Source organism: Hypomesus transpacificus, chromosome 17, assembly GCF_021917145.1.
Source record: "Hypomesus transpacificus isolate Combined female chromosome 17, fHypTra1, whole genome shotgun sequence".
NCBI lineage: Eukaryota > Metazoa > Chordata > Actinopteri > Osmeriformes > Osmeridae > Hypomesus > Hypomesus transpacificus.
The window spans coordinates 450,922-477,841 of NC_061076.1; the positions used below are offsets into that span (position 1 = coordinate 450,922).

At 43.2% G+C, this 26,920-nt stretch overlaps 3 protein-coding genes across 3 annotated transcripts; 2 read left to right on the forward strand and 1 right to left on the reverse strand.

Annotated features, from left to right (window-relative positions):
• The first annotated feature begins 3,811 nt into the window (after window positions 1–3,811).
• kcnj12b (potassium inwardly rectifying channel subfamily J member 12b) lies at window positions 3,812–12,677 on the forward strand. Its single transcript, XM_047039012.1, is given in 3 exon segments — window positions 3,812–4,330; window positions 7,943–8,326; window positions 8,329–12,677. Coding segments are annotated over 2 exon segments (1,272 nt in total). The 5' UTR covers window positions 3,812–4,330; window positions 7,943–8,037; the 3' UTR covers window positions 9,312–12,677.
• A 1,964-nt stretch (window positions 12,678–14,641) lies between these two features.
• On the reverse strand, window positions 14,642–21,623 carry tufm (Tu translation elongation factor, mitochondrial). The gene is made up of 10 exons (XM_047037535.1): window positions 21,490–21,623; window positions 20,970–21,016; window positions 20,708–20,846; window positions 19,915–20,081; window positions 18,577–18,846; window positions 18,099–18,231; window positions 17,624–17,728; window positions 16,233–16,384; window positions 15,945–16,064; window positions 14,642–15,104 (listed from the first exon to the last, which is right to left on the reverse strand). The coding sequence occupies exons 1-10, from the start codon at window positions 21,524–21,526 to the stop codon at window positions 14,934–14,936; spliced, it is 1,341 nt and encodes a 446-aa protein (XP_046893491.1). The 5' UTR covers window positions 21,527–21,623; the 3' UTR covers window positions 14,642–14,933.
• Window positions 21,624–21,685: 62 nt separating this feature from the next.
• hspbp1 (HSPA (heat shock 70kDa) binding protein, cytoplasmic cochaperone 1) lies at window positions 21,686–26,892 on the forward strand. The gene is made up of 8 exons (XM_047037536.1): window positions 21,686–21,774; window positions 22,512–22,627; window positions 22,917–23,130; window positions 23,502–23,726; window positions 24,142–24,297; window positions 24,375–24,471; window positions 24,562–24,673; window positions 26,394–26,892. Exons 1-8 carry the CDS (start codon window positions 21,702–21,704, stop codon window positions 26,472–26,474), a joined length of 1,074 nt encoding a protein of 357 aa, XP_046893492.1. The 5' UTR covers window positions 21,686–21,701; the 3' UTR covers window positions 26,475–26,892.
• Window positions 26,893–26,920: the final 28 nt, after the last annotated feature.

Genomic DNA, 26,920 nt, shown 5'->3' on the forward strand with positions numbered 1-26,920 from the left:
TAGTTAAATTAAATGTTAAATGTTGCTTTTAGTGACCGTAAATCCCTTGTAATCTTTTTGTCATATGGCTTTTTATTTTTTTATTAAAGTTTAAGTTTTTATGCTATTACTTCCATTTCCCCAAACAACTTTATAGCAGACAATCTACGTGAGTGTGCTAACAGATGTTGTGGATTTCAATTCTTGCAATAATCACATAATTGTGGGCATTTAAACTTATTTACATTAAAGTCAAATAATATGTTATTGTAACATAATTGTTATACTTACATATCTAAGAAATACAATCTGATGCTGTTATCCATGTACATTTGTCATGGAGATGGAGGAATTACTATTTAGTTTGAGATCTGTATTTCATTCATGTCTCATCTGAGCTCGTGAGCTGTTAGGCCAACCCTGACCACTAGACTTCGCCCTTCTCTACATTTACAGCACACAGCTTTTTTACACTTTTAAAGAGCAAAGAAAAACCAACTGATTCTCAACAGTATCCACACAGACGTGACAACACAAAACTTGGGTACAGCTGCTCGCCAATCGATGCATGACTTGCTTCCATCTCGTAAACCAGAATGCAACCTTAACTAACTAACCTAACCCTAACCCTAACCCAGAATGGAACCCTAACTAACTAACTAACCTAACCCTAACTAACCTAACCCTAACTAACCTAACCCTAACTAACTAACCTAACCCTAACCCAGAATGGAACCCTAACTAACTAACCTAACCCTAACTAACTAACTAACTAACCTAACCCTAACTAACCTAACCCTAACTAACCAAACCCTAACTAACTAACCTAACCCTAACTAACTAACTAACCTAACCCTAACTAACTAACTAACCTAACCCTAACTAACTAACTAACTAACCTAACCTAACCCTAACTAACCTAACCCAGAATGGCAAATTTGACCAGGAGGAACAACATCAGCCTGGGCTGCAGGAGTTTAAGACCGATGACTGGTAGCACTAGACTGATGAATTTAAAACAACGAATGATGTGGAGCTACATTATCTGGAGTAGGTGTGTCCATGTCCCCATACTATACATGTTCTCAGGCCTCCCTTTGTGTGGGTCTCTCCTGGCTCTGTGCACTAGGTGGGTTTAAGAGTCTCTGCAGTGCTTCTCCACTAACTTTCACATTCATCACCCTTGATAAGCACTGCAGTGTTGGGCCACTGGCTACCAGGTGCACCTGCTCTGGAAGTAAAAATAAATGGCACACTTAAGCCATGCAGAGATCAATTACTGCTGGTTGTAGATGCAAGGAGAGCTACATGCTGTTGAATGGGAGAGTTTGTGTGTAAACAACCAGAAATGGAACCTGATGTTGTCATTTTTAGTTTCCTCTGTTTTCCTCGTTCAGTTGTGTGGGTGAGAGCACAGTGTGTAATGTGTCATGTCGCTGCTTATCTTTGTTAGAGTAACAACACTGAGAAATGCACTGATTGTTAAAAGAGTATACTACATTTTAAGTTAAAAAGTTAAATAATTAAATAATTATTAAAAATGTAATAATAGTAAAAAAAAAAATACACCTTAATCATTTTATTGGTGTGTGTCTGTTGTTCTGGAATCAGAAGCAATTATTCACATGTGCTTATCTGTTCCTCTTTACCAAACCTTTATCAATTCATTTTAATGCAACTTCAGGGTTAGAACTAATGTGCATTTCAGCTCTTATTCTGCTCTTTTTTTTACTACATAACTAGGTGAGTCCTTTTATTATGATAGATAAAGCCCAGGTTGGAAAACTAGTTCCTCTGTGGAAAAAGTCCATCGCTGCACATTCCAGGTCACTCACTTTATTTTCACTTTGTTGCCTACTAGTTCAGAAAGACTTTCAGCTTTGCACTCAGCATTTCTAAATATCCACACATTTCTATAAAGATGTGATGTGTTGTGTACATTAAGCTGCAAATCTCTCGTGACCTTCATGCATGCTGGTTCTCTAACCCTGTAGTGTGCCATCATTAACCCTAACCCTGTAGTGTGCATGTACACACAGCATTAAGGTTTAAATCCCCTATCATCCCAAGTAACTGCGGTTCCATCCTGCGTTGCTGTACAGGCTGAACATTGTATCATGGGTTTGGGTCACACACTCTCTCTCTCACACTCACACACTCCGTGCAGATACTGTGCACTGTAAACTGCTTTGGATTCAAATTTCTGTTAAATGAATACAAAAAATGTACCATTGATGCAGAATCTGATGATTCCATTCAGGTGAGGTGAGGCTGACCGTCATGTTCTTCCACACTTAACTCTGTATGAACTGCATTTTCATGGACAGTTTATGGGAGCTGTTGCTCATGGTTATATGCCCTTCAATTCCACTGAAGTCAATCTTAATGCTAATATTTAGAATTACATTGTAGATAATTCTGTGCTCTCCTGTTTTGGCTTAATAAATTAGCGAGGCAAAGCGCGGAGTTTTCTCAGAGGCAGACACTGAGCAGGTGTCCACATACTTTTGGTCATACAGTGTAAATGGCAGCTATGCATAGCCATTTTTGACAAGTCATACCCCAATCATCCATAATTTATTGGATTAAGCTCTGGGGAGAAGGCATGGCTCCAGTTCTCCAGCGCGCGCAACCAGCCCAGAAACACTGCAACAGAGAACATGTAGTATACTTAGATTGCCATCACACAGGCTTAAATCTGTGGTGCTGAATGTGGTGCACATTCAGCTTACCATCAGATACTCTTTACGCACATCATAAATTAATGCGATAGGGGACGCACCAAGGGTATTCCTGTTAGAGTCTGGGAGTTGATTTTTGTTGTTGTGAGGTTGTGAATATTCTTGTGTTCTGCTGTATGAATTTGTGTGGATGAATTGACAAAGGGTGTCTGACCTCAGGAAAACACCAGTGCCGGCAGGTCAGAGGACGGCTGGCAGATGGAGGCGTTAAGTTTTCTATTGGGACCAACAGAGCCTGGAGCCTTGCTGCTGCCACCATCCCAGTGAGTTATTTAAAGACTAGCCAATGTGCCAGGATAAAGTGGGCCAGGCGGAACCAAGAACTGAGCTACACAATCATTCATTAGCAGGACAGTGGAACCAAATTAAGCACTGTTGATAGTGATCAATGCTGTTTTGTGTAATTCAATTTTACTCTGTAAATTAGTTTACTGTAATTATACTATGTTTCACATACAAGAGGAAAACAAGGGTCAGTTGCTTGCTTTCATGGTGTGGAATGGACAAACTGGTGGAGTAAGATGACACAAGTCCTCATGGCTCATTAGGATGCAAATAGGCCAGCTAGCCAATGCATACGTAAGTATCACTGTACTGCCATCTGTAGATTAGCCGTCACATAGTTGCAGCAAAACTTAATTTCAAGACTGTAACACAAGCACTTTCATGACATGAAAGTGTTGAAAGTGTTCATATTACTCAAACATTATTTTGGGCATTTTCTGTTTCTTTTATATGATGACAGAACACGGGCTAGTCTATATTCAATGGTGTAATTACAAAAATGATTGGTTAAACATCAACTTTTACTGAGCTGTTTCTCTCAATGATTGTAGGTCACAAGATACACGGTCACACCTATATTAACCCCGTAAACCCAGGTTTCACCAAGGTGAGAATGGAGGATTTGTTAACCTAGGTTTTACCACAATGAAAATGGAGGATTTGTAATCCTAGAGTTTATTACAATAAGATTGGAGGATTTGCTAATCTGTGTGCACGTATCACGATGACGTCTTTCTATGCTAATGAAGAGGAGAGGAAGGGACAGGAGCAGATTGGAGGGGGTAATGAGCAACAGGGAGAAAGGGAGAGAGACAACTGCAGCATAACTGGATCTGAGAAAGGGTGAGTGAGACTTGCAGAGCGGCCAAGGCTCTTATTCTCTGAGGTGCACATCTATTTCTATCTGTGTGGATCCGTCGGATTGAAAGACATCGAGTTTCCAATGGCGACATTGCTTTGAAAAGGGTAATATCAGCCTTGGATAAGGATACAGTTGCCATATTTGGACAGATATCTTCAGTTATCTATCTGCCATCTTTTGGTCTAGATTTTTTGGAAACCTCAAAAACCTTGAAAAAGAATAAGGTGATTGATATTGGCTATTATGAGAAAGTAAAAGACCAGTTAAAGCTGTAAAGGCAATGAAGATGAAGAAATTCAGTGTGTCTTCACAGTTCTGTCTCACCCGGGTGGAATGGTTCTACCCATAAGAGGACTACGCCAGACCCAGCAGATAAACATGACATCTGGGTCTTTTTCATAGCAGCTGGAGAAAGTTAACTCAAGAAAGCACAGTTTGCTGGCATTAAAACAGACGGCACAAGGTAAGGGCAGATTTGGGAAGGTTTTAATCCTTATATCTGTATTAACACCCAGATGCTGTCTAGGAAATTTCACATGAATGTAACAAACTGATTTTGTACAAAAGTCATGTACCTTATAGAATGTGGCTGTGTCACATGTTTCATAACATTTTCCTGAGAGGATTGTATGGCAGTCTTGCAGAGTGAAAGATATTAATATCTCTTGTACAATTTGCTGCCGGCTGGCATCCTAGCAACTAGAGCTCTGGGTGTTAGAAACCAGGAGCTGTTTTGTACATGCTGAGGCATTCGGTCTAAGGTATTTTCCTCCAACACCAGGATTCAACAACTAATCCAAATATTAGGGTTGTCGAGTAGTTCCAATTTGCTAATTATATAAATGTTATAGTCTCTGGGATATACTGTATATTTAAGCATAAACATTGTTAAATGTTTAGTGAATTGTCATATCTAGGAAGAGGTTCTTCTAAAACTTGTATTGGTAAAGAATTTAAAGAAAGTCACAGTTTTTAATATTTTTTTGATTTAGAGGTATAATTAGATTTCAATGTTAGACCCTTGAGTTTACAAGCCTAGTCTTATTTCATTTTATCGGTGACAAGAACAAGGATAAGAAACATAAAAATACCATGTTTTGATCATATTTCAAATACTTGCATGTATTTAGGCTTTGTAGGACATTTAAGATATTCTTTATGAATAAACAGTGTCACCATCATAATATACTTATAAATGCAATAAACAAATCTTTCATTTATACATAGGATTTTTTCCATCTATATTTGACCATGTATGTTTGCAGTTTTAGTCACTATACATTTTGTTATTATTTATTTCAAAAGCAACTTAAAAAAAGTTTGTTTCAAACTAAATGTGACAAGGGGTTTTGGAATGTTGATTAAACAATATGTGTAACATATGTATTAACTATTAGTGTTCCCTTATATTATATTTATATATTTATTCAGAAAGTGTACAAATATATCCAAAGATATCCAAAGGTTTTGTAGTAGGTTGCTTTCTACAAAGAGTGACGCTTGTATCACAACACAACAGTATGTTGTCCTGTTTTCTAACCCTGACATTTACAACAACAAAAAATTAACGACTAAACATTACCTATACATTAGAGTTGATTCCAAAACGTTTCAGTTAGCTCCAGAAGCCCTCTTGTCATTCAAGATTGCATCCAGCGTAATGGTGAGACATGGAAATAGCCCTAACTATTATGCATACAAAAATGTCATTGTAATGCCTACAGACATGCCTACAAAATGGTAGTCAGAATCACACAGCCCTCATGTGCAAACTTTTTTCCAAAGCTGCCAGTTTCTAATACCATTGAGCCATTTTTAGAACTATAAAATCACAAGACTTGGAGAAAACACCTCTAAATGAACCAATCACGTTTCAGAGCTCATGGTAGGAAATGCAATCAATTACATTATGTTTACAAACTGAATTAGGAGTATTGAGCATCTGCTGGACTGGGCATGATAAAGGGCTGCAGAGACCTGTGGTTTTATCACACAAACATTGTGGAGTAATTTTACCATCAAGCTATAACTACTTCTGTGTTCTTAGTCTGATTAATTTGATATTAATGACAAAGCTGTTATGAAATAGGTACTCTCGCACTGTGACTGAGCACTATGACTACCATGGTGATTTGAGCTGCATTTGCCCCGATGATGTTCTCTCAATGTTGGTCATGCAATTGACCAAGCACACAGATTATTTTTGGTTGCCTTGGTAATGATTGGAGAGAGCCATTTTGAGGATGGGCATGATGATGTCTGCTTTTGACCCGTCATCACATCCCCCATGTGGCCCCTGTGTGTCCTCTTGTTGTTGAGGGGTTTTAACATCCAAATGACAGCTGTCACATCTTATTTATCACAAGTAAATTTAAGATGACAACAATTCTAAATAGACAGATTGGAAATAGCTAGTGTATGTCTTTGTCAATATAGGTAGCCTATCACCCTAAAATCATAAACATTTTCTCTATCATCTTTGTTTTGCATCCTGTTTTATTACCTATGTAAGTGTGTCTCTGTCAGTGGGACCCATGTTTTATATTACCTTTTGTCAAATGAGGTCTGCCCCACCTGCCCCACCTGCCCCACATGCCCCACCTGCCCCACATGCCCCACCTGCCCCACCTACCCCTCCTGCCCCACATGCCCCACCTGCTTCACTTTCTGTTATTGTCCTAGACTTGATGATGGGGATCAAAATGATCACTGGATACAATTGTACAATTTATCATCCAGTGCAGTGCCACCAATGACCACCACAATCCTAATTATACCGATGCACAAACTAGGTGTTTTATGATGTAGTATGTTTGGTGCACAGTAGCTCCTAAAAATCCTTGATTTGTGAAGTGCTCTGTATGATTCAAGAAGCTTCATGCTTTGTAACATTTCAACATGATAGGTGTGTGTAATGGATGTGACAACCAGTCATCATGTCAGTCAGCAGTGGGTGAGGGTAACGGTCATGTCCCAACAAACTGCTTTCATCATCTTGCTGTGAACATACCACTGAGACGTACTTGGCGTCTGTCTGGTTCTGTGTGGCCAAGCCCATTGAAGGTAGTCTCAAATTCAATCAATAAAATTCAATCAAAAGTTTTCTAAGAAAAAGATTCAGAAAGAAACATTTGAATTGCTTAGCCAATTAATAGTTTTTCAAGCTCTGCCAGGTTCAGACCTGTGTGTACTCTATTTTTTGTCTATTCCAGCAGCAGTGGGTACTGCTGCTGGCTGACGTACGTTCTATTAATGACCCTCACATGACCCTGCAGTCATCTGGCAGTAGTTGAAGGTCTGTATTTAGCCACATGTGACACGTTCACTGCATTTTACTCATCGTACACTGAAAGATGAGATGAGGAGTATTTGAAAGGTTGAAGACTTGAGTAACGGCAGAGCAATTTCCTTGTAAAAAGCTGCTGGTATAATATGACAGTTTCTTTGGCTCATTTTTGACACAGTCTTAACATTTTCTAACAGTAAGTGCATTGTCACAACAGTTTTATGGGACATTATTATTCTATTGCATGTCAGCAAAATGTAAAAACTCACCCAAAACATTTCATTCATGCTTCCAAACCCAGTACTTGTGTCAGAAAATTGGCCAATGGTGGCATTTATGTTAATGTTATTATTACAGTAATTATTACAGCGTTTATCATTGTATTGCATAAAACAGCAATTGATTTAGGCACTAAAATAGCACATGCATTATAGGCATTATAGGGATTGTATTATGTAGTTATTTAGTGATGAATTGAAATGCTGTTTAGGAATGTGTGTTCACATTGTAGAGCCAAACTTCAGTCTAAAGCGTGTTGCACAATCAAATTTAATTGGCTGACATAACGTATTTTTTTATTGATCTGAGGATTTGAGAACCCCAAACTAAATGCTTATTTTAAACAAGACGTGAAGCTGGTTTAATTAGCAACATCTGCTGCTGGAAGGCTGAACAAAATCCGTAATTTTTCTTTTATTACTAGAATTAGATGAGTCCTTGGCAGAGAAGGGTCTTACTGTAGCTTTGCTGTTGTAGCCTAACTTCTGGTCTCTTTTATTCTCTCCTCAGGAACCTACAGGTGCCTGGCACTCCCCCTCTCCACCTGGACAGAGGGAGGAGCAGTGTACCTGGTGGTCCACACAGGAACTCTGCCTGATACAGGCATGAGCGTGGGCAGGGCGCCTCGCTACAGCATCGTGTCCACTGAAGAAGAAGGTCTGCACCTCGGCACCATGCCCGCTGTGGGGAACGGCTTCGGGAAGATTCACACTCGCAGCAAGTGCCGCAGTCGCTTCGTCAACAAGAACGGGCAGTGCAATGTCCGCTTCTCACACATGAATGAAAAATCCCAGCGCTACATATCTGATATCTTCACCACGTGCGTGGACATTCGCTGGCGCTACATGTTTGTAGTATTCAGCCTCGTCTTCGTGGTGTCCTGGCTAGTTTTTGGTCTGCCTTCTGGGTTATTGCCCTGCTACACGGTGATATGGAAAATCCCGGGGGTGGTGATGGCTTTATTCCTTGTGTCTTACAAGTCAATAGTTTTGTGGCTGCTTTCCTGTTCTCGGTTGAGACCCAGACCACCATCGGCTATGGTTTCCGCTGTGTGACCGAGGAGTGCCCAGCTGCCGTATTCATGGTGGTCTTCCAGTCCATCATGGGCTGCATTATTGACTCATTCATGATTGGCGCCATCATGGCTAAAATGGCGCGGCCCAAGAAGAGGGCTGAGACGCTGCTGTTCAGCCACAACGCCATTGTCGCCATGCGGGACGGGAAGCTGTGCCTGATGTGGAGAGTGGGGAACCTCAGGAAGAGCCATGTGGTGGAAGCTCACGTCCGGGCCCAGTTCATCCAGCCTCGAGTCACAGAAGAAGGAGAGTACATCCCGCTGGACCAAATTGACGTCAACGTAGGATATGACAAAGGCATTGACCGCATCTTCTTGGTCTCGCCCCTTACAATACTGCATGAGATTGACGAAGAAAGCCCTCTATTTGGCATCAGCAAACAGGACTTGGAGACCTCAGACTTTGAGATTGTGGTGATAATGGAAGGGATGGTTGAAGCCACAGCTATGACGGCGCAGGCTCGCACTTCCTACGTGTCTTCAGAGATCCTGTGGGGTCATCGCTTCGAGCCGGTCGTCTTTGAAGAGAAGAACCGCTACAAAGTGGATTATGCTCATTTCCACAAGACCTTCGAGGTGCCATCAACCCCCCAGTGCAGTGCCAAGGACATGATGGAGAGCAAGTCTTTAACACCCAGTGCCAACTCCTTCTGTTATGAGAATGAGCTAGCTTTCATTAGCAGGGATGAGGAGCAGGAGGGAGAGGCTGAAGTGGAGGATGGGAACATGGTAGCAGAGCTGGAGAGACTACAGGCTAACACGGAACATGACCAGAGGTTGTTTCGTAGAGAATCTGAAATATGACTTTCAACCTGATTCTTAGGCCTTTTTCAGTTAGGTTGGATTATTTTCCATGAATAGATGTACAGCTGCCATATGACCATAGAATCATGGTTGTGTTCTGAACATGTGATGAATGAGGCTGTAAAAGGGAAGTTTTGGGGAAAAAGCTCTTTCATCAAACTAAATGTCTTATGAGATTGGAAGGTGGATGGCACTACATTAACTTTATATTATGCAATATTAGTCATTGTAAATTAGGAGACACTTATCTTAGTTTGAATGAATACATACTGTAGATTTCTTAGTTGTGTGCATCATCAAAATGTTGTGATGATGTTCTGGTCAATCTTTTGTTCTGTGATCCTGATTTGGAGTAGCGTTCAAGAGGTGATTATAGGTGTTTTTGAGCAGTAGCTTATGCAAATCTTTGCAACATGATCCCAATATGAACATTTCGATCATCATTAGAAACAGGCTGGACAATGATAATGTGGTGGTAAACTGATTGAAAATGTAGAGAATACGAGTAAAACATGTTATACTAACATATTTAGTTAGTAAATAATAAGAGTTGTCAATGTCAACACACCTCAAATAAGGGTAAATGGAAGGTATTCCAGATTCTACAAAGCTGTAGAAAACGTCACAAGGCCTATACTGGCAGAAAAGACACAGAAAGCACCTTTTCAAAACACATTTTTAAGTAATCATATTTTACAAGAGTAACTAAAAGCACAATATAAGGGGTTATATTTGATCATGATGAAAACCCTGGTATCTGCGAGCGCTACTTTCCAGCTGATGTATATGCCTAACAGAAACTGGGTGACTTTGGCGAAACAAACGGTTTACAGAACTAACTGCTAAATTTACCAACATGAAAATAATTTAATGAAATGGAGGGATGGTGAGTGAAAGATTTGACTGGTTAGCCCAGTCATCCGAAATATAGTTTGATACAATTCAGTTATTTGTACTCTCTAACCGTGAGTGGGCAGTGTTGTGTGCTATTGCAAATCTAGATAGCACTGGACTTCAATCACTACACAGAAATATTTCAGAGATAAATTGATGACCTGTTCACACAGGCATGCTCTTGGAAACTACATTCAGATACATTTAGTTTCTCTTAGGGATGCACCGAATCCAGATTTTTGGGGTTCGGCAGAATACCGAATCCACTGGTTAAGATTCTGCCGAATCCGAAACCGAATACCGAATCCTGCTCCTATCCTCAGTCCATTACCACAGTAAACACATTAATGAAGTAAACAATGTCCACAGCAGTGTATTTTCATTTTATTTTATCTGCAAAAAAAACAAAACAAAGGAATAGGCAACATTATGCCAGGAAGACAAGTGGGAAAAACTATTTTAACAATTACCATATGCCTATGTTTACCCTATCTCAAGATCCAATCAATATCCAAAATATTAGTCTTTTAGATTTCTTGAATTTCTTTCGGATGTTTCATACGCAAATGTTTTAACAGCGGATATGTTGTGTATTGTTTATGGTCCTTGCCACCATGAGACAAATCGGCATTGCAAATTGAACATATAGTTACACTTGAATCGCCTTCTTTTGACTGAAAGTACTGCCAAACAACACTTTCTCTGCTCACAAGTTCCATTTTCACTTTCTCTCAGCCTACTGCATTGAACGGTCCACCAACGTAAACACGTTCCCGTAATCAACGGCGGCGTCATTACGTCGACCAGCGTCGGCCGAATCCGAAACCGAATCCTGGATTTGGTGCATCCCTAGTTTCTCTAATCACAATGGGAGTGGATTATCGAATGTAATCTAAGTACATTACATATTCTGAACAGACATGACTGTAACAATTGAGATCAAGGAGGAGAGAAGACTGGATTTGACTTCTGTAAAATATGGATGCTTGCTGCAGTGTAGGTCTACAGGACAAATGAATGCGTGAATAATACTTGGAATTTAGATTTTTGACTATTGCTGGTATATCAACAAATAAATTACATTGATAAAAACAATAAAATACTAACACTTTATTCTAAAAAGTGAGATTCAACCACAAATATGTTAGCATCTGTATTTAACAACCCGTCAAGTTTCGACAGTGGTTAGAACACAACATGGGCTAAAATCTGGAACTGGAACAAACATAAACCATGTGGACGTTTGTCTTTTTACACCAATTTAGTTGTGATTGTGTGCATGTGAACAAGCTCACTGTCCATACCACAGCCATATTTTACCTCCCATGTTTATTGAAATACCCATAATAGTCTAGTTACCAATCGAACATCTTCTTAGACCCATTCTGAGCAATAAATGATTCTTGTGAAGAGGAATGGCTAAGCCAATGAAAAACAAAACTTAAAACAAATGACTGAGAATGTGAGCTGGTGGGTGAACTAGCGAGAACATGTATGAATTGAAAAGAGACATGAAGATGTGGGTTGGTGTGTGAAAAGATTAAGAAAGAAAGGCAAAGATCAACGTTGCAGATATGAACAGTGTTTTACAATGCATCTACAGTGTTTGTGTGACGGACTGTATATTCTATACTCTAACATCACTTTGTGACCTTCTAGGAAGGTATGTGAAGTATTTAGGAACATCTGGTATTATATCTACAGTATGTAAGTGGTGACAATGAATAACAAGATGCCAAATGAGCCACCGTAACCCTTAGTGTCCTTTAGATCTTTAACACATCCGGAAGCATCCATAGAAAAGTATGCACAGCAGAAACTCCCTTACCAGTTTAACAAATCAACATCTATTTTTATAACTTGCTGCACTGAGTTTTTGTAAATATCAGTGAGGGGAGAAGGTCCTCAGAGCAGCAGAGCAGTTTAGCACATGGAGCAGCAGGAGGATGCACTGCCACATATCTCACACCAATATAAGCAATCAAAGGAGACAGAGCATCTTTAATGGGGTGATTAGACACACTTTGACCTCTTCAGGATTTGTCTTCCAATGAACAACTGGTTGTGATTTGTTGTCTCCTTTACACATTGATTTATTTTATTATATTTATTTTAACGAATTATGAAAACATAATAAAATTTAAATTATCTTATTTTTGAGTCTACTCTTCGTTGGCTTCAACTGAAGGGTAAGATGTGGGAGACGACAGTGTCATATATCTTATGAGTTACAAGGAATGGTGTTGGATGAACATTTGGACATCTCTTCTTTCTGTTATGCAATCTGTGGACTGCGTCATTGCGTTTAGGTATGCATGGCCCCACAGGCTGGGCCACAAACACATTTCTGTTCACATGGGAAAGGTGTAAAACATTTCTCTACTCTTATTCTGTTACGCAAAATTACATCCAAGAAAATGATATCTAAAAACAGTCCTGAGAGAGAGGGAAGAGCCAGTCCTGGAGCTGAGAGAGGGGGAGATGGAAAGAGAGGGGGGAGAGGGGGGAGGGAGAGAGGGGGGGCAAGGGAGAGAGAGGAGGGGAGAGAGGGGGACAGAGGGGGGAGGGAGAGAGAAGGGTGCAAGGGAGAGAGAGGAGGGGAGAGAGGGGGACAGAGGGGGGAGGGAGAGAGAAGGGTGCAAGGGAGAGAGAGGAGGGGAGAGAGGGGGGAGGGAGAGAGGGGGACAAGGGAGGGAGAGGAGGGGAGAGAAGGGGGAAGGGGCAAACTATCAGATCCAACACAAGAAGATTGTTACATCTTTCTGATTAACAGCAGTATTTGATAGAAAGGGTAAAAATAAAGTATATTGAATGTGCCTGGCTCAACACACCCACCCTTCGGAAGGTGACACATGAAAAGGAAGAAGGCCTCGCTGTAGAGAGTGGGTTGTCGGGGTATAATAGGTCATAATTGTCATAGCTTGCTATCTTCAGTACCGATTCCTCCAGCTAGGAGGCGAGGGTGTGAGATGCAGGAGGCGAGGGTGCGTGTGGAGGATGTTGCAACAGCCGTCGCATTTCTCTCTGGATACAGGACTTCTCTCTGGAATGAAGGAGTACTGTCAGACCCTTTCCCCCTCTGGTTCTTCATCTTCTCCCTCACCTCCCTAACCCTAACCCTATGAAACAAGGGGGAAGGTCTAGGATTGTTGAGATGCTCATTTATTCAGTGACCCTTTTAAGTTACAAATACAGGGAAGCATTGCACCAGTACACTTGTAATCAATGACGTATTAAATATTATATACAAGCTCCTCTTAGGATGTCATCATACTACACTTGATTATTACCTGACCTCAAACACACAAACACAAAACCTCATTAGACTACAGACCTTGCAGCCCAGACTGGCACTGCACTGACACAGGACCAGACTAGCACTGCACTGACACAGGACCAGACTGGCACTGCACTGACACAGGACCAGACTGGCACTGCACTGACACAGGGCCAGACTGGCACTGCACTGACACAGGGCCAGACTGGCACTGCACTGACACAGGACCAGACTAGCACTGCACTGACACAGGACCAGACTGGCACTGCACTGACACAGGACCAGACTAGCACTGCACTGACACAGGGCCAGACTGGCACTGCACTGACACAGGACCAGACTAGCACTGCACTGACACAGGGCCAGACTGGCACTGCACTGACACAGGACCAGACTAGCACTGCACTGACACAGGACCAGACTGGCACTGCACTGACACAGGACCAGACTAGCACTGCACTGACACAGGGCCAGACTGGCACGGCATTGACACAGGGCCAGACTGGCACTGCACTGACACAGGACCAGACTAGCACTGCACTGACACAGGACCAGACTGGCACTGCACTGACACAGGACCAGACTAGCACTGCACTGACACAGGACCAGACTAGCACTGCACTGACACAGGACCAGACTAGCACTGCAGAACCATGCAGACTCCACTTCGCACTGGGTTCCCATGGCGACAGAAGGTGACCTCATAAAGATCAACTATATTAAGACATCAGCCTAGTCATGTGACCTGCATGTTGTTTTTGACATACTGTTGTCTTGTGAAAAGAAAATGCACTTACAAATGGTTTTACGCTGTTCTACTTAAGATGTTATTGTTGCACTGTTTTATATTTTCTTTATAACATTAAATCAATGTTTAGCAACACCATTTTAAAAAGATTGTAATATCTTATAAAGTTTGCCATTGCTTTTAGAAAAGTTTATATACAAATGTTGTTGATGGATGGAAATAATGAACGTAAAGTGAAACATCCTAATGTAAATGTACATTTTAGCAAAGAGCATAAAAAATGTAACTTGGTGTAGACATTTAAGACTTTCATTTACACATAAAAATAAATAAAAAATTGAAACGTAAAACTCGTCCCACTCTTCCAATAACCTCTAATATACGGCATCAAAGACAATAGAAACATGAAACTTATTATTCAACACATTTTATTACACAAGTGACAATGCAAGCAGGTCAGGACAGCAATTCAGGCCTTTTCACAGAAAGACTAATGCGGAACATCTAATCCTAGGTCCTTCCTTTTGGTAAGTAATTACAGCAGAGCCAGAATGTCTTACAAGCTCTAATCTGCAATATATTTGAATTTGCGTGTTTGCCTGAAGAGTAATTACACAGATATATTCCCCCCTTCCCTACTATAACCCCCACCCACCCACCCACCCACCCACCACACCAGAGCCAACCCTTTCCCTCTCTTCTCTCAACCCCAGTTGGCATTATCATCGTCTGTTTTCGTCAATATGTCTGTGACCAGACCTGTGCCGATGGTTTTGTTTCCATCTCTCAGAGTGAATCTCTGACCCTTTTCCAGAACCATCGGCTGGCGAAGAGTGAGTGTGAGAGAGGTGTCTTCTCCAGGCATCACCATCTCCTGAGACGGAGAAACACAGGTCAACTACTGCTGCAGAAACACAGGTCAACTACTGCTGCAGAAACACAGGTGATGCACAGGTGATCCACAGGTAATCATCAATGTGGCACTATTTTCTGAAAGTTAAGTGCCACTGATCGAAACTCTGAACCTCCTGCATAAACCAACCCTTTGTAAAATAACAGCAATGCTTTCAATTTTGCTGTTGTGGCTTCATTTTTTTTTTTGCTGTTTTGAGCTTTCAAATTGTGTTTGCGGCTGCGCGCTGGTTGTTGCGTGAGACAGACGGCGCTTATTGGATAGCGAATAACAAAAATGCAGACGTATGTCTTTATAGGATCGCAAATTAGAAGGGTCTGCTGAGATCAAATGCGGAGGATAACATTTAACCAAAAGGAAATATATGTTCTTAATTTCTCCAGTACCGAAAGCAAAACCGATAGCGTGAGGGCTTATCGATACTACAGTCTTTCATAATTCAGCACCGGGGACAATTTAACATGGGGTTTCCAGTACCCATCCCACTGCAGCACCAAACTACAGTGTTGTTGATGCTGTGTGAGGGCTTCAGGGGAGTCTGGAGAGAGGGGAGTGGAATTTCTTTACGACGAATGGTATAACCAATGTATTTTGCTGTGAATATAAATCTCCATATATGCTCCTGAACAATGCTTGCTCATTATTGTTAGCTTCAAAGAAGCACCGCCCAATGCACGTTTGAACCCTAGAGTAACCCACAGGAGACAGTGCTTCAGTCACAAGGGACGAGAGACCTACAACTTGACTGGACAAAAATTACTTGTAAACCTATCTGCCACAAACATATAGAAGTGTTCATACCTTGTCTCCTGGTAGGGTCACCCTGCAAGTCATGTCCCAGGTCAGAGAGAACATGACAGGCATGAAGTTGGTGACAAACGGCTTGTGTCTCCCTCCTTCCTCCTTACTTAAAACATACACCTGGGAAGAAGAGGTGGAGATCCACTTGTGAACCAGGTTCAGATGGCCTTCAGGGTAAACCATGTCCATAAAATTAAAATATATAAAACTGTGTAAATGTGTCAGACTGGTGGCCAATGTAAACATTGTGGGCAGACAGTGTAATGCCTGCAGGTTCCAGTGTCACACCTGGGCCTTGACCTTCTGGTGGGGCTGAATAGAGCCAGGTTTGCTCATGACCATGCCCCTCCTCATGTCCTCTCTCTTAACGCCCCGGACTAGAGCACCCAGGTTGTCCCCGGCCTCAGCCCGGTCCAGGGATTGGTGGAACATCTCAATACCTGAGAGAGACAGGCCAGAGCAGAGAGACAGGCCAGAGCAGAGAGACAGGCCAGAGCAGAGAGACAGGCCAGAGCAGAGAGACAGGCCAGAGCAGAGAGACAGGCCAGAGCAGAGAGACAGGCCAGAGCAGAGAGACGGGCCAGAGCAGAGAGACAGGCCAGAGCAGAGAGACGGGCCAGAGCAGAGAGACAGGCCAGAGCAGAGAGACAGGCCAGAGCAGAGAGACAGGCCAGAGCAGAGAGACGGGCCAGAGCAGAGAGACAGGCCAGAGCAGAGAGACAGGCCAGAGCAGAGAGACAGGCCAGAGCAGAGAGACAGGCCAGAGCAGAGAGACAGGCCAGAGCAGAGAGACAGGCCAGAGCAGAGAGACAGGCCAGAGCAGAGAGACAGGCCAGAGCAGAGAGACAGGCCAGAGCAGAGAGACAGGCCAGAGCAGAGAGACAGGCCAGAGCAGAGAGACAGGCCAGAGCAGAGAGACGGGCCAGAGCAGAGAGACAGGCCAGAGCAGAGAGACGGGCCAGAGCAGAGAGACGGGCCAGAGCAGAGAGACAGGCCAGAGCAGAGAGACAGGCCAGAGCAGAGAGACAGGCCAGAGCAGAGAGACAGGCCAGAGCAGAGAGACAGGCCAGAGCAGAGAGACAGGCCAGAGCAGAGAGACGGGCCAGAGCAGAGAGACGGGCCAGAGCAGAGAGACAGGCCAGAGCAGAGAGACGGGCCAGAGCAGAGAGACGGGCCAGAGCAGAGAGACGGGCCAGAGCAGAGAGACGGGCCAGAGCAGAGAGACGGGCCAGAGCAGAGAGACGGGCCAGAGCAGAGAGACGGGCCAGAGCAGAGAGACGGGCCAGAGCAGAGAGACGGGCCAGAGCAGAGAGACGGGCCAGAGCAGAGAGACGGGCCAGAGCAGAGAGACAGGCCAGAGAAGCGAGACAGGCCAGAGAAGCGAGAAAGGAGTGCAGGGGAAGAGAGAGGTCTTTATTGGGAAGTATGACAATGCACATAGAATAACCCTAACCCTGCAAGCAGCCAGAAACATTGTGTTGATTTAGATTTTGTATGAAAGGGAGTGAAGTCTGTTCCTGCCTTGATACTAGTTTCTATCAGAGCCTCATGGTCTGGAACCATGTCTCTTTAGCTGGTGAAGCTACTGAGGCTGTGATGGTTTCATGCCTGAGTTACGCTGCAGAACAACCCAAAGCTGGAAGAGAAATAACTGACTCTTCAGTGAGGCTTTCACATACCTGTTACCACAGACTTGAAGACTCGATTGTGTCCAACAAACTCACACTCATCCCCCTTCTTGATAACCCCCCTCTCCAGAGTGCCTGACACCACCGTGCCTCTGCCTGTTGGGAGAAACCATCACCTTGGTAACGAATAACACAACTGATCTGTCACCTGTTGTTCTACAGGCCTGTCTTTCCATTACATCTATTAATAAAATAAATAGTTTCCAGATAAATTAGCCCAAACTGAAGAACACAATTGTCGTAGTTAGTCACAGATGGAACCTGGGCCCATATTCCAGATCGGTCACATAGACGTCAGCTTCAGCTCCTCACACCTGATCCTCGTGTCTGTAGCTCACCTGAGATAGAGTAGACGCCCTCTATAGCTCACCTGGGATAGAGTAGACGCCCTCTATAGCTCATCTGGGATAGAGTAGACGCCCTCTATAGCTCACCTGGGAAAGAGTAGACGCCCTCTATAGCTCACCTGGGATAGAGTAGACGCCCTCTATAGGCAGCAGGAACGGTTTATCCAGCTCTCTTTTAGGCAGAGGGACATAGTTATCCACCACATCCAGCAGCTGCATCACAGCATTTACCCCCAGGTCAGGTTGCCTGCTCTGTGGAACCAGAGAGACCTGGTTACAGACTCCTCACCAAGCTAACTACAACACACGGCCTAACATAAGGCATCACATATGACGCATACAGCTGCAGAGCTAGTTTTTCCACATAAAATAAGTTTGCTGTCTGTGAGCAGTAAACCAAGACGAGTACCATCCTGCTGTCTTCAAGGTGAGCTCTGGAACTGGACTTCTCGCACACATGGAAGCAACACTATACCTTATCAAGAAACCTTAAGAGTTGACAGATAAGGTCCATGGACAGTTGTACATGACTTGGCTGCTACTCAACATGACAACGTCACATTGAGTGGACAGTACTGGTGACCCCCAGTCTCTCACCTCAAGAGCACACAGGGCGGAGCCGATGATGACCGGCGTGTTTTCACCATCATAGCCAAACTCAGTGAGCAGCTCCCTGATCTCCAGCTCCACCAGCTCCAGCATCTCCTTGTCTTCCACAGCATCGGCCTTGTTCACAAACACCACCACGTGCTCCACGCCGATCTGCCTGGCCAGCAGGAGGTGCTCTCGTGTCTGTGGCATCTGGCCATCTGTGGCAGCTACCACCAGGATACACCCGTCCAGCTGAGAGGTGCCTGTGATCATGTTCTGCACAAAATGGGACATTCACGTGGAATTTGTGAATCACAAATCAAGGCCAAGCAACTGAAACCATGTTTTTTTATATATATATATAAAAACTAGTGGTGGGCCGTTATCGGCGTTAACGTATTGCGTTAACGTGAGACTCTTAACGGGGGATAAAAAAAATATAACCGTTAATCTATTCTCAAAGTTGGGTTGGGAGCTGGGTCTATACTACGCAAGCTATGATGACTTTCACCTTGATGTTTTTGCACGGATGTATACCTGGCCGGATTGCACTGTAGGGGGCGAGAACGAGTCTTCGAACCTGTGTGTATGCCTTGTGTATGAAATTATCACATCAAACGTGACGTGCTAACATGGATGCAGCTATGTAGCCGCCGGGTTGGCTTTAGGGAAAATGTATTTTTAAGAAGCTTCCCAATGGAAACCTCGACAAGACTAAGGTTGTTTGCACCTTGTGCTATGCGGAATTAGTTTACTGTAAGAGTTCTTCCAGTCTCAAATACCACCTAAAAGTAAAAAATTCCTCAGCTAAAGCGGAAGATGCCGGGCCAAGCACTGATGTAGCGCAGGGGAAGAGTCGTCGTCAAACTACTGTTTGAGTGCAACCGAGGCAAGCCCGTCAGCACAGCTCTATCAGCCAAACTAACTAATCTAATAAACAGGGAATAAACACAAGTACATATTATTGAACATAATTTTTTTTCATCACCAATTATCATAGAAGAACAGCTTTCTCAAGCAGTTTGTGATGCACTTTGGAAACAGGAGATGAGCCCCTGGTCTAATGCGCCACCTGGCTTGAGAAACCCGTTCTCTGCAGTCATTATTTGGGTAGCACACATATTTTGAACGCCTTCGGCGGAATTCAAATGAGCCATTTTAATCTAGATTAATGCCAAGATTACAGTGAGATTAATCTAGATTTGTTTAAATTAATATATGCCCATCTATGCCCACCACTAATAAAAACGTATTTATCTTACTACACAGCACTGTTTACAAGAAGGATATGTTGTAGTCGAGGGGAGGCAGGTTTGTGGGGTGAACGTGCTGGTGAACGTGTACCTTGACATAGTCAGCATGGCCAGGGCAGTCAGTGTGTGCGTAGTGTCTGTTGGCTGTGGTATACTCCACATGGGAAGCATTGATCGTGATGCCGCGAGCCTTCTCCTCAGGAGCATTGTCAATGTCCTCATACTTCTTGTAGCGAGCTCCTCCAGCCTCCGCCAGCACTGAGGAAGCACGCCAGGTACAACAAGGGGTCATCAGGAAGGACTTGTACACACTATGCACGTAACATCCACTTACTTGACTTGAATGAAGGATGGGTTAGGGTGTGTTCATTGAGTGGGGTTAGACCATTCCATTTCTGAAAATCTATTTTGCACGTGACATATATCAACTAATTGTATAGACAACAACAACTTTACAAGTCTGTTTGATACTTTGTGGTTTGGCTCTTATTAATTGACGACTTATGGCTTAGGATCAACTATGAATAATATAGGGTACCAGAGCATCACAAATAAAATGGTGAATAAAGTATATCTAAATATAAGCTTATACAAATCATTGAAGTTCTTTTATCAACCATCATCCTCCATATGTCTCAGGAGATCATCGAAGGTGAGATTGCTAGGTTAGAAGATAAGCTATTTACTACATGAACCATCAAAAAGTGATTTGATGATTGGTGGTGCAGTAGTGGGTAAAAATATCTAACGATAATTATTTTGATTGGGAGGGCAAGGATGGACACTAACTCATTTGTTAAACGGGATCATACAGAGTTTCGGAAGCTTTACTGCAAACATCCACCAGTCGAAATCAAGTGACCACAGACAGGGTCAGCTGGTACCTTTGGTAATGGCAGCCGTTAGCGTGGTCTTGCCGTGGTCAACATGACCAATAGTGCCAATGTTCACATGAGGCTTGTCTCTCGCATAGGTTTTCTTGGCTTCTGCTGCAAAGGTCCGTCTACTAAGTGGCACAGTACACTGAAAAGGATGAAATAACCGAAGAAATTAGATCAATCATTGATTTTCAAATCTACTTAAAGGCTATTTCCTCTAAATATTTCAGGGCACAACATTGTGTTCTCTTCATATTATAACACTCACCAGTTTAAAAGAGCTGTTTAGTAGACCTGGTGAGGAGAGCTGAAAGGCTGTGAAGAGAGAGGTGTTTAAGTGGAGAGATAACTGGAATACCCTGGCTTCTATTGCAGCTCAGATCCTTAAGTGACGAGGGATCCTGACACAGCAGCTCTTCGTTAATGATCATCGTTTCCTGGCTATCTTTAACTGACATTCAAGGCTGGCAATTAAAAAGTTGATTTGACTTATTAACTAAATTTTATAGTTCAGAAATATACATATACATGTACACATGTAGAATAAGGGTTAGAGACGCCCGTTCTGCATTACTATTATAGCTATTATCGTATGTGTAACGTGACCTTGTTGGTTCTAAAGGAGCAGCTAGCTAGCTTTACAGCATCCTTTCCTGCTTTATTTATAGCTTTTCTGAAAACGTTCATATCCGATCAAATTATCATATTGGCACAGCATCTCCAGTCTTCGAAAGAGTTTATCACATACGACATTAAATAAACATGGTTGAATTTGTTTGGTAACGTACCGGAGAGACATGCACGAAGCCCCACGAGCGCCGCCATCTTGGATTAGACAACCGGATTTGTCGTGACGTGATGATTTAATGTAAGCACGATTCCACAACCAAGTACAGTAGCTAGCAAGCTAGAATGTTCTAGTGTGCTCCAGTCAACCCAAAGAAAGCTATATTATTACGGGAGAAGTGATTTGCAGCAACATTGAAAAGTGGTGTCTTGAATGAAGACGCACCACTCGGATACAGTAACATCTTGCATCAAGGACGTGGGAGCTAGCTACAAAAAAGAAGAGGGTGAGTTGAGTAGTTAACACCACTAACTGGAGTCAACGTGAACCTTTCAATTGTACAAATAGCCGACGTACAACTAGCCAACAGTTGAATGAGCAAGTGTCACGATTTGGCTGGCCTTTGGAAAGCGATAGCCAGTACGAGTTAAAACCTTTACAGTACTGGTGTTAACGTAATAGTGTTATGTTAAAGTCTAAGACATTCGTGGGCATAGTTATAGCAGACATTCTCTGGTTAGAGTTAGTGGGTCCCTCATGCCTTGGCTTGTACGCGTCATCACGTAGGCAACACGTTCTGTAAGCACACGGTTAGCAAAATAAATAAATAAAAAGGGAAACGATTAGCATGTCGAAGTTAACTAACCTATTGGAAATTAGCTGACTAGCTAGTCTAGCTTGTAGCCACTAAAGGCCTGCCCATGCCAGAGAGGGGGGGCCCTCAAACAGCAATGTTTCGAACTACACTGAACAATAATTTCACAAATGCATGTAAAGAAATGTAAGTGTATATATAGATTAGACCCTAATATATATTTCCACCCTTTTCTGTGTGCTGTATGATACATGTGTTAGCTCTTTTGTTGTTTTAGTACAGTAGTGCCACTAGGTGTTCTGAATGAAGACGTTCACACTGTCTAAAACATGTTTTCAGCATAATACAACCAGCATCCAGTTAACATAGTTACCATGACACCCAATACAAATGTAAAACGTGCTGATGCCTTTTCCTCAATCATTCAGCCATGGCAGAAGGGAACAGGAGGTATCCTCCAAACCTGCAGGGGGTGCTGCGGCTAGCGGTGGAGGCAGGCACGTCGGCTGATGGACATGCCCCAGCTGTGCCCATGTCAGAGGAGGTAAAGACCCTAACCCTAACCCTTTCTTAACAGGGTTTTTACAAAGGAGGCAATGGGAGTTGGAACTGGATATGCAATCTAAGTCATACAAAAGTGTTTTTTTTGGATATCAGCCCTAATGGATTGTAAGTTAGTTTGTTCAAGTTAGATCTAAGGCACATACTGTAACTTAACCCTGCACATGCATCATCCATAGACTATGTGCAAATATATACTGAGTATACCTCAGTGAGTAGTGAGTATTCACTTTAATATCTGACTTGTCCTCTCTGTCTCTGTCTCTACTTAGAGAAAGGACTTTTTAAGAGGAGTACTTGCTGAAATGAGTAAAGGACAGATGAATGAGGTGGAGCAGATGAAGGAGTGTCTGGTGGTCCTGGGTAGGACCGAGCGGTGTGCACGGGGGAGAGGAGAGGGGGACGAGGGAGAGGATGAAGAGGATGACAGGGAAGCAGCATTGGAGCTGCTCTCTGAGTTGTGTGAGAACCTGGACAATGCGAGAGGTGAGAACGTTCACTGTATTATAAGGTGTATGTCATCTTCCCAATGAGCATTATTCCCACTTCCAAAAGGAAATCATAACAGAGTATAGAATAAGACCAAAAATCTGATTTGTTTCTGAAATTTCAGACTCAAACAGTGATTAGATAAGTTTGACATTTACATTACATTTAGTCATTTAGCAGACGCTCTTATCCAGAGCGACTTGCAGTAAGTACAGGGACATTCCCCCGAGGCAAGTAGGTTGAAGTGCCTTGCCCAAGGACACAACGTCAATTTCCATGGCCGGGAATCGAATCGGCAACCTTCTGATTAAAAGCCCGATTCCCTAACCACTCAGCCATCTGACCCCTCGTCTCTTGCCACCTCTTAGACCTGATGACCCTGGGGGGTCTGGACCTGTGTGTGTCCCAGTGTCTGTGCCACGCCCAGAGCGGAGTGAGGTGGCGCTCTGCCCAGCTCATCGCCTGCTGTGCCCAGAACATGCCTGAGGTGCAGTGCTACTTGCTCCACAAGGGGGCGCTATCAACACTGCTGCAACTGACTGACTCTGATCCTCATCCCACTGTCAGAGTCAAGGCCCTCTACGCCGTCTCATGTAAGAGTGTCGTCACTTATTCAAAAGCTGAACATTTGCATGGTTTCCTGCAGAAAATTGGTTAGTTAAGGTGGTAGGGTGGGGTTTGCTGCGGTAGAGGGGGGGGGGTTGTTTGTGCGATAGACTCATGCGTTCTGCAGAGAAGGGAGACTGGCGTTGGTCACGGTTTGGAATGGGAGGGAGAAAACAGGACAACGTAGTTAAGGCGGCAGGCGTGTGTTGCTTAGGCTGATTTGATATGTTTTCAGAAGCAGCAAATCAAGATATACTGGCTATTGTCATTTAGTCAGTCACTTGTTTTTGTATGCCTGGAACAATTGAACCAAAGATGAATAATTTGTTAGTATTTACTGTAAATGTGTGTGACAGAACTTGAGAGTGCATCGAGAGTCTTACCTCCAGTCTATGTTCTCAGGTCTGGTTCGGGAGCAGGAGGCCGGACTCCAGGCCTTCCTGTCTGAGGACGGCTTCTCAGTGCTCATGCGAGGAATGCAAAGTGACAATGAGAAATTGAGAACAAAGTCTGCTTTCTTACTGCTGAACCTGCTCAGAGCCCACCCAGAGCAGACAGGTAGTGTTGGCTCCTACATCATGTTCATGTTAACATGAGGGCACCATCTCAGCTGACAGTAGCTCTTCCTCCCTCAGACACGGTTGTCTCTATGGGCATGGTGCAGCAGCTGGTGGCTGTGCTCCGCTCTCCTCACTCCTCTTTCCATGAACATGTGCTTGGGGCCCTCTGCTGGTAAGAGGTACACACACACACACACACACACGCTTCACACATCATCCATGAAGGAAACCTGAACTAAAAGCCCTTGTTGTGTTTGTGTAGTCTGGTGCAGCAGTGTCCTCAGGGCCTGCAGGACTGCAGGAGGTGTGAGCTGGGCCTGGACGAGCTACTCACCCAGCGAGCATCAGACCTCCAGGACAGAGACGAGTGTCAGGTGCTGTTACTGATCCTGTCTACTACAGTAGTCTGGTGCTGCATGTTACTGATCCTGTCTACTACAGTAGTCTGGTGTTGTGTGTTACTGATCCTGTCTACTACAGTAGTCTGGTGTTGTGTGTTACTGATCCTGTCTACTACAGTAGTCTGGTGTTGTGTGTTACTGATCCTGTCTACTACAGTAGTCTGGTGTTGTGTGTTACTGATCCTGTCTACTACAGTAGTCTGGTGTTGTGTGTTACTGATCCTGTCTACTACAGTAGTCTGGTGTTGTGTGTTACTGATCCTGTCTACTACAGTAGTCTGGTGTTGTGTGTTACTGATCCTGTCTACTACAGTAGTCTGGTGTTGTGTGTTACTGATCCTGTCTACTACAGTAGTCTGGTGTTGTGTGTTACTGATCCTGTCTACTACAGTAGTCTGGTGTTGTGTGTTACTGATCCTGTCTACTACAGTAGTCTGGTGTTGTGTGTTACTGATCCTGTCTACTACAGTAGTCTGGTGTTGTGTGTTACTGATCCTGTCTACTACAGTAGTCTGGTGTTGTGTGTTACTGATCCTGTCTACTACAGTAGTCTGGTGTTGTGTGTTACTGATCCTGTCTACTACAGTAGTCTGGTGTTGTGTGTTACTGATCCTGTCTACTACAGTAGTCTGGTGTTGTGTGTTACTGATCCTGTCTACTACAGTAGTCTGGTGTTGTGTGTTACTGATCCTGTCTACTACAGTAGTCTGGTGTTGTGTGTTACTGATCCTGTCTACTACAGTAGTCTGGTGTTGTGTGTTACTGATCCTGTCTACTACAGTAGTCTGGTGTTGTGTGTTACTGATCCTGTCTACTACAGTAGTCTGGTGTTGTGTGTTACTGATCCTGTCTACTACAGTAGTCTGGTGTTGTGTGTTACTGATCCTGTCTACTACAGTAGTCTGGTGTTGTGTGTTACTGATCCTGTCTACTACAGTAGTCTGGTGTTGTGTGTTACTGATCCTGTCTACTACAGTAGTCTGGTGTTGTGTGTTACTGATCCTGTCTACTACAGTAGTCTGGTGTTGTGTGTTACTGATCCTGTCTACTACAGTAGTCTGGTGTTGTGTGTTACTGATCCTGTCTACTACAGTAGTCTGGTGTTGTGTGTTACTGATCCTGTCTACTACAGTAGTCTGGTGTTGTGTGTTACTGATCCTGTCTACTACAGTAGTCTGGTGTTGTGTGTTACTGATCCTGTCTACTACAGTAGTCTGGTGTTGTGTGTTACTGATCCTGTCTACTACAGTAGTCTGGTGTTGTGTGTTACTGATCCTGTCTACTACAGTAGTCTGGTGTTGTGTGTTACTGATCCTGTCTACTACAGTAGTCTGGTGTTGTGTGTTACTGATCCTGTCTACTACAGTAGTCTGGTGTTGTGTGTTACTGATCCTGTCTACTACAGTAGTCTGGTGTTGTGTGTTACATGTTGCTGATCCTGTCTACTACAGTAGTCTGGTGTTGTGTGTTACTGATCCTGTCTACTACAGTAGTCTGGTGTTGTGTGTTACTGATCCTGTCTACTACAGTAGTCTGGTGTTGTGTGTTACATGTTGCTGATCCTGTCTACTACAGTAGTCTGGTGTTGTGTGTTACTGATCCTGTCTACTACAGTAGTCTGGTGTTGTGTGTTACTGATCCTCTGCACTATTGTGTTAAAGTTTTTTTCCCACCTGTCCACCTTATCTCACAGGAAGAGTTGGACTTCTGTATGAGTCTGAAGGCAGCTTGTTTCCATGGACGGCAACATGATGACAATGGAATGGATCGCTGAAGTCAGACATTCGTGTCTTGATTACAAGGACTTTTGAAAGTTGACAGCTTTTTTTTCTGCAACAGAAATTTAATATCAGCAAATGATAGCTGTTATTGGACTCGTTCATCTAAGTGCACAGGATCCTTGAGGAAGTGAACTTGCTTTTATGAAGAATGATTGTTAAACTGGATTTGGATGTGCTCAAATCCACATGTTCTGTAGTTCAGATGAGTTATGGACAGCATAACAAATAGGCATCTTCATTTCTTCTTCATGTTTATGTATTTTTTATTTTGTGTATGACAGTGCATGGTAATAGTTACACAAGATTTACAAGTCAGTGTTTTTCAGATATTTACTTTCCAGATTATTAATCCTTTAATGAACTGTGTTGCTTAAATCTCAATAACTTTCTATAAAACAATATATGAATTTCCTCTGTGGTTTTCTTTTAAAGGTAGTAC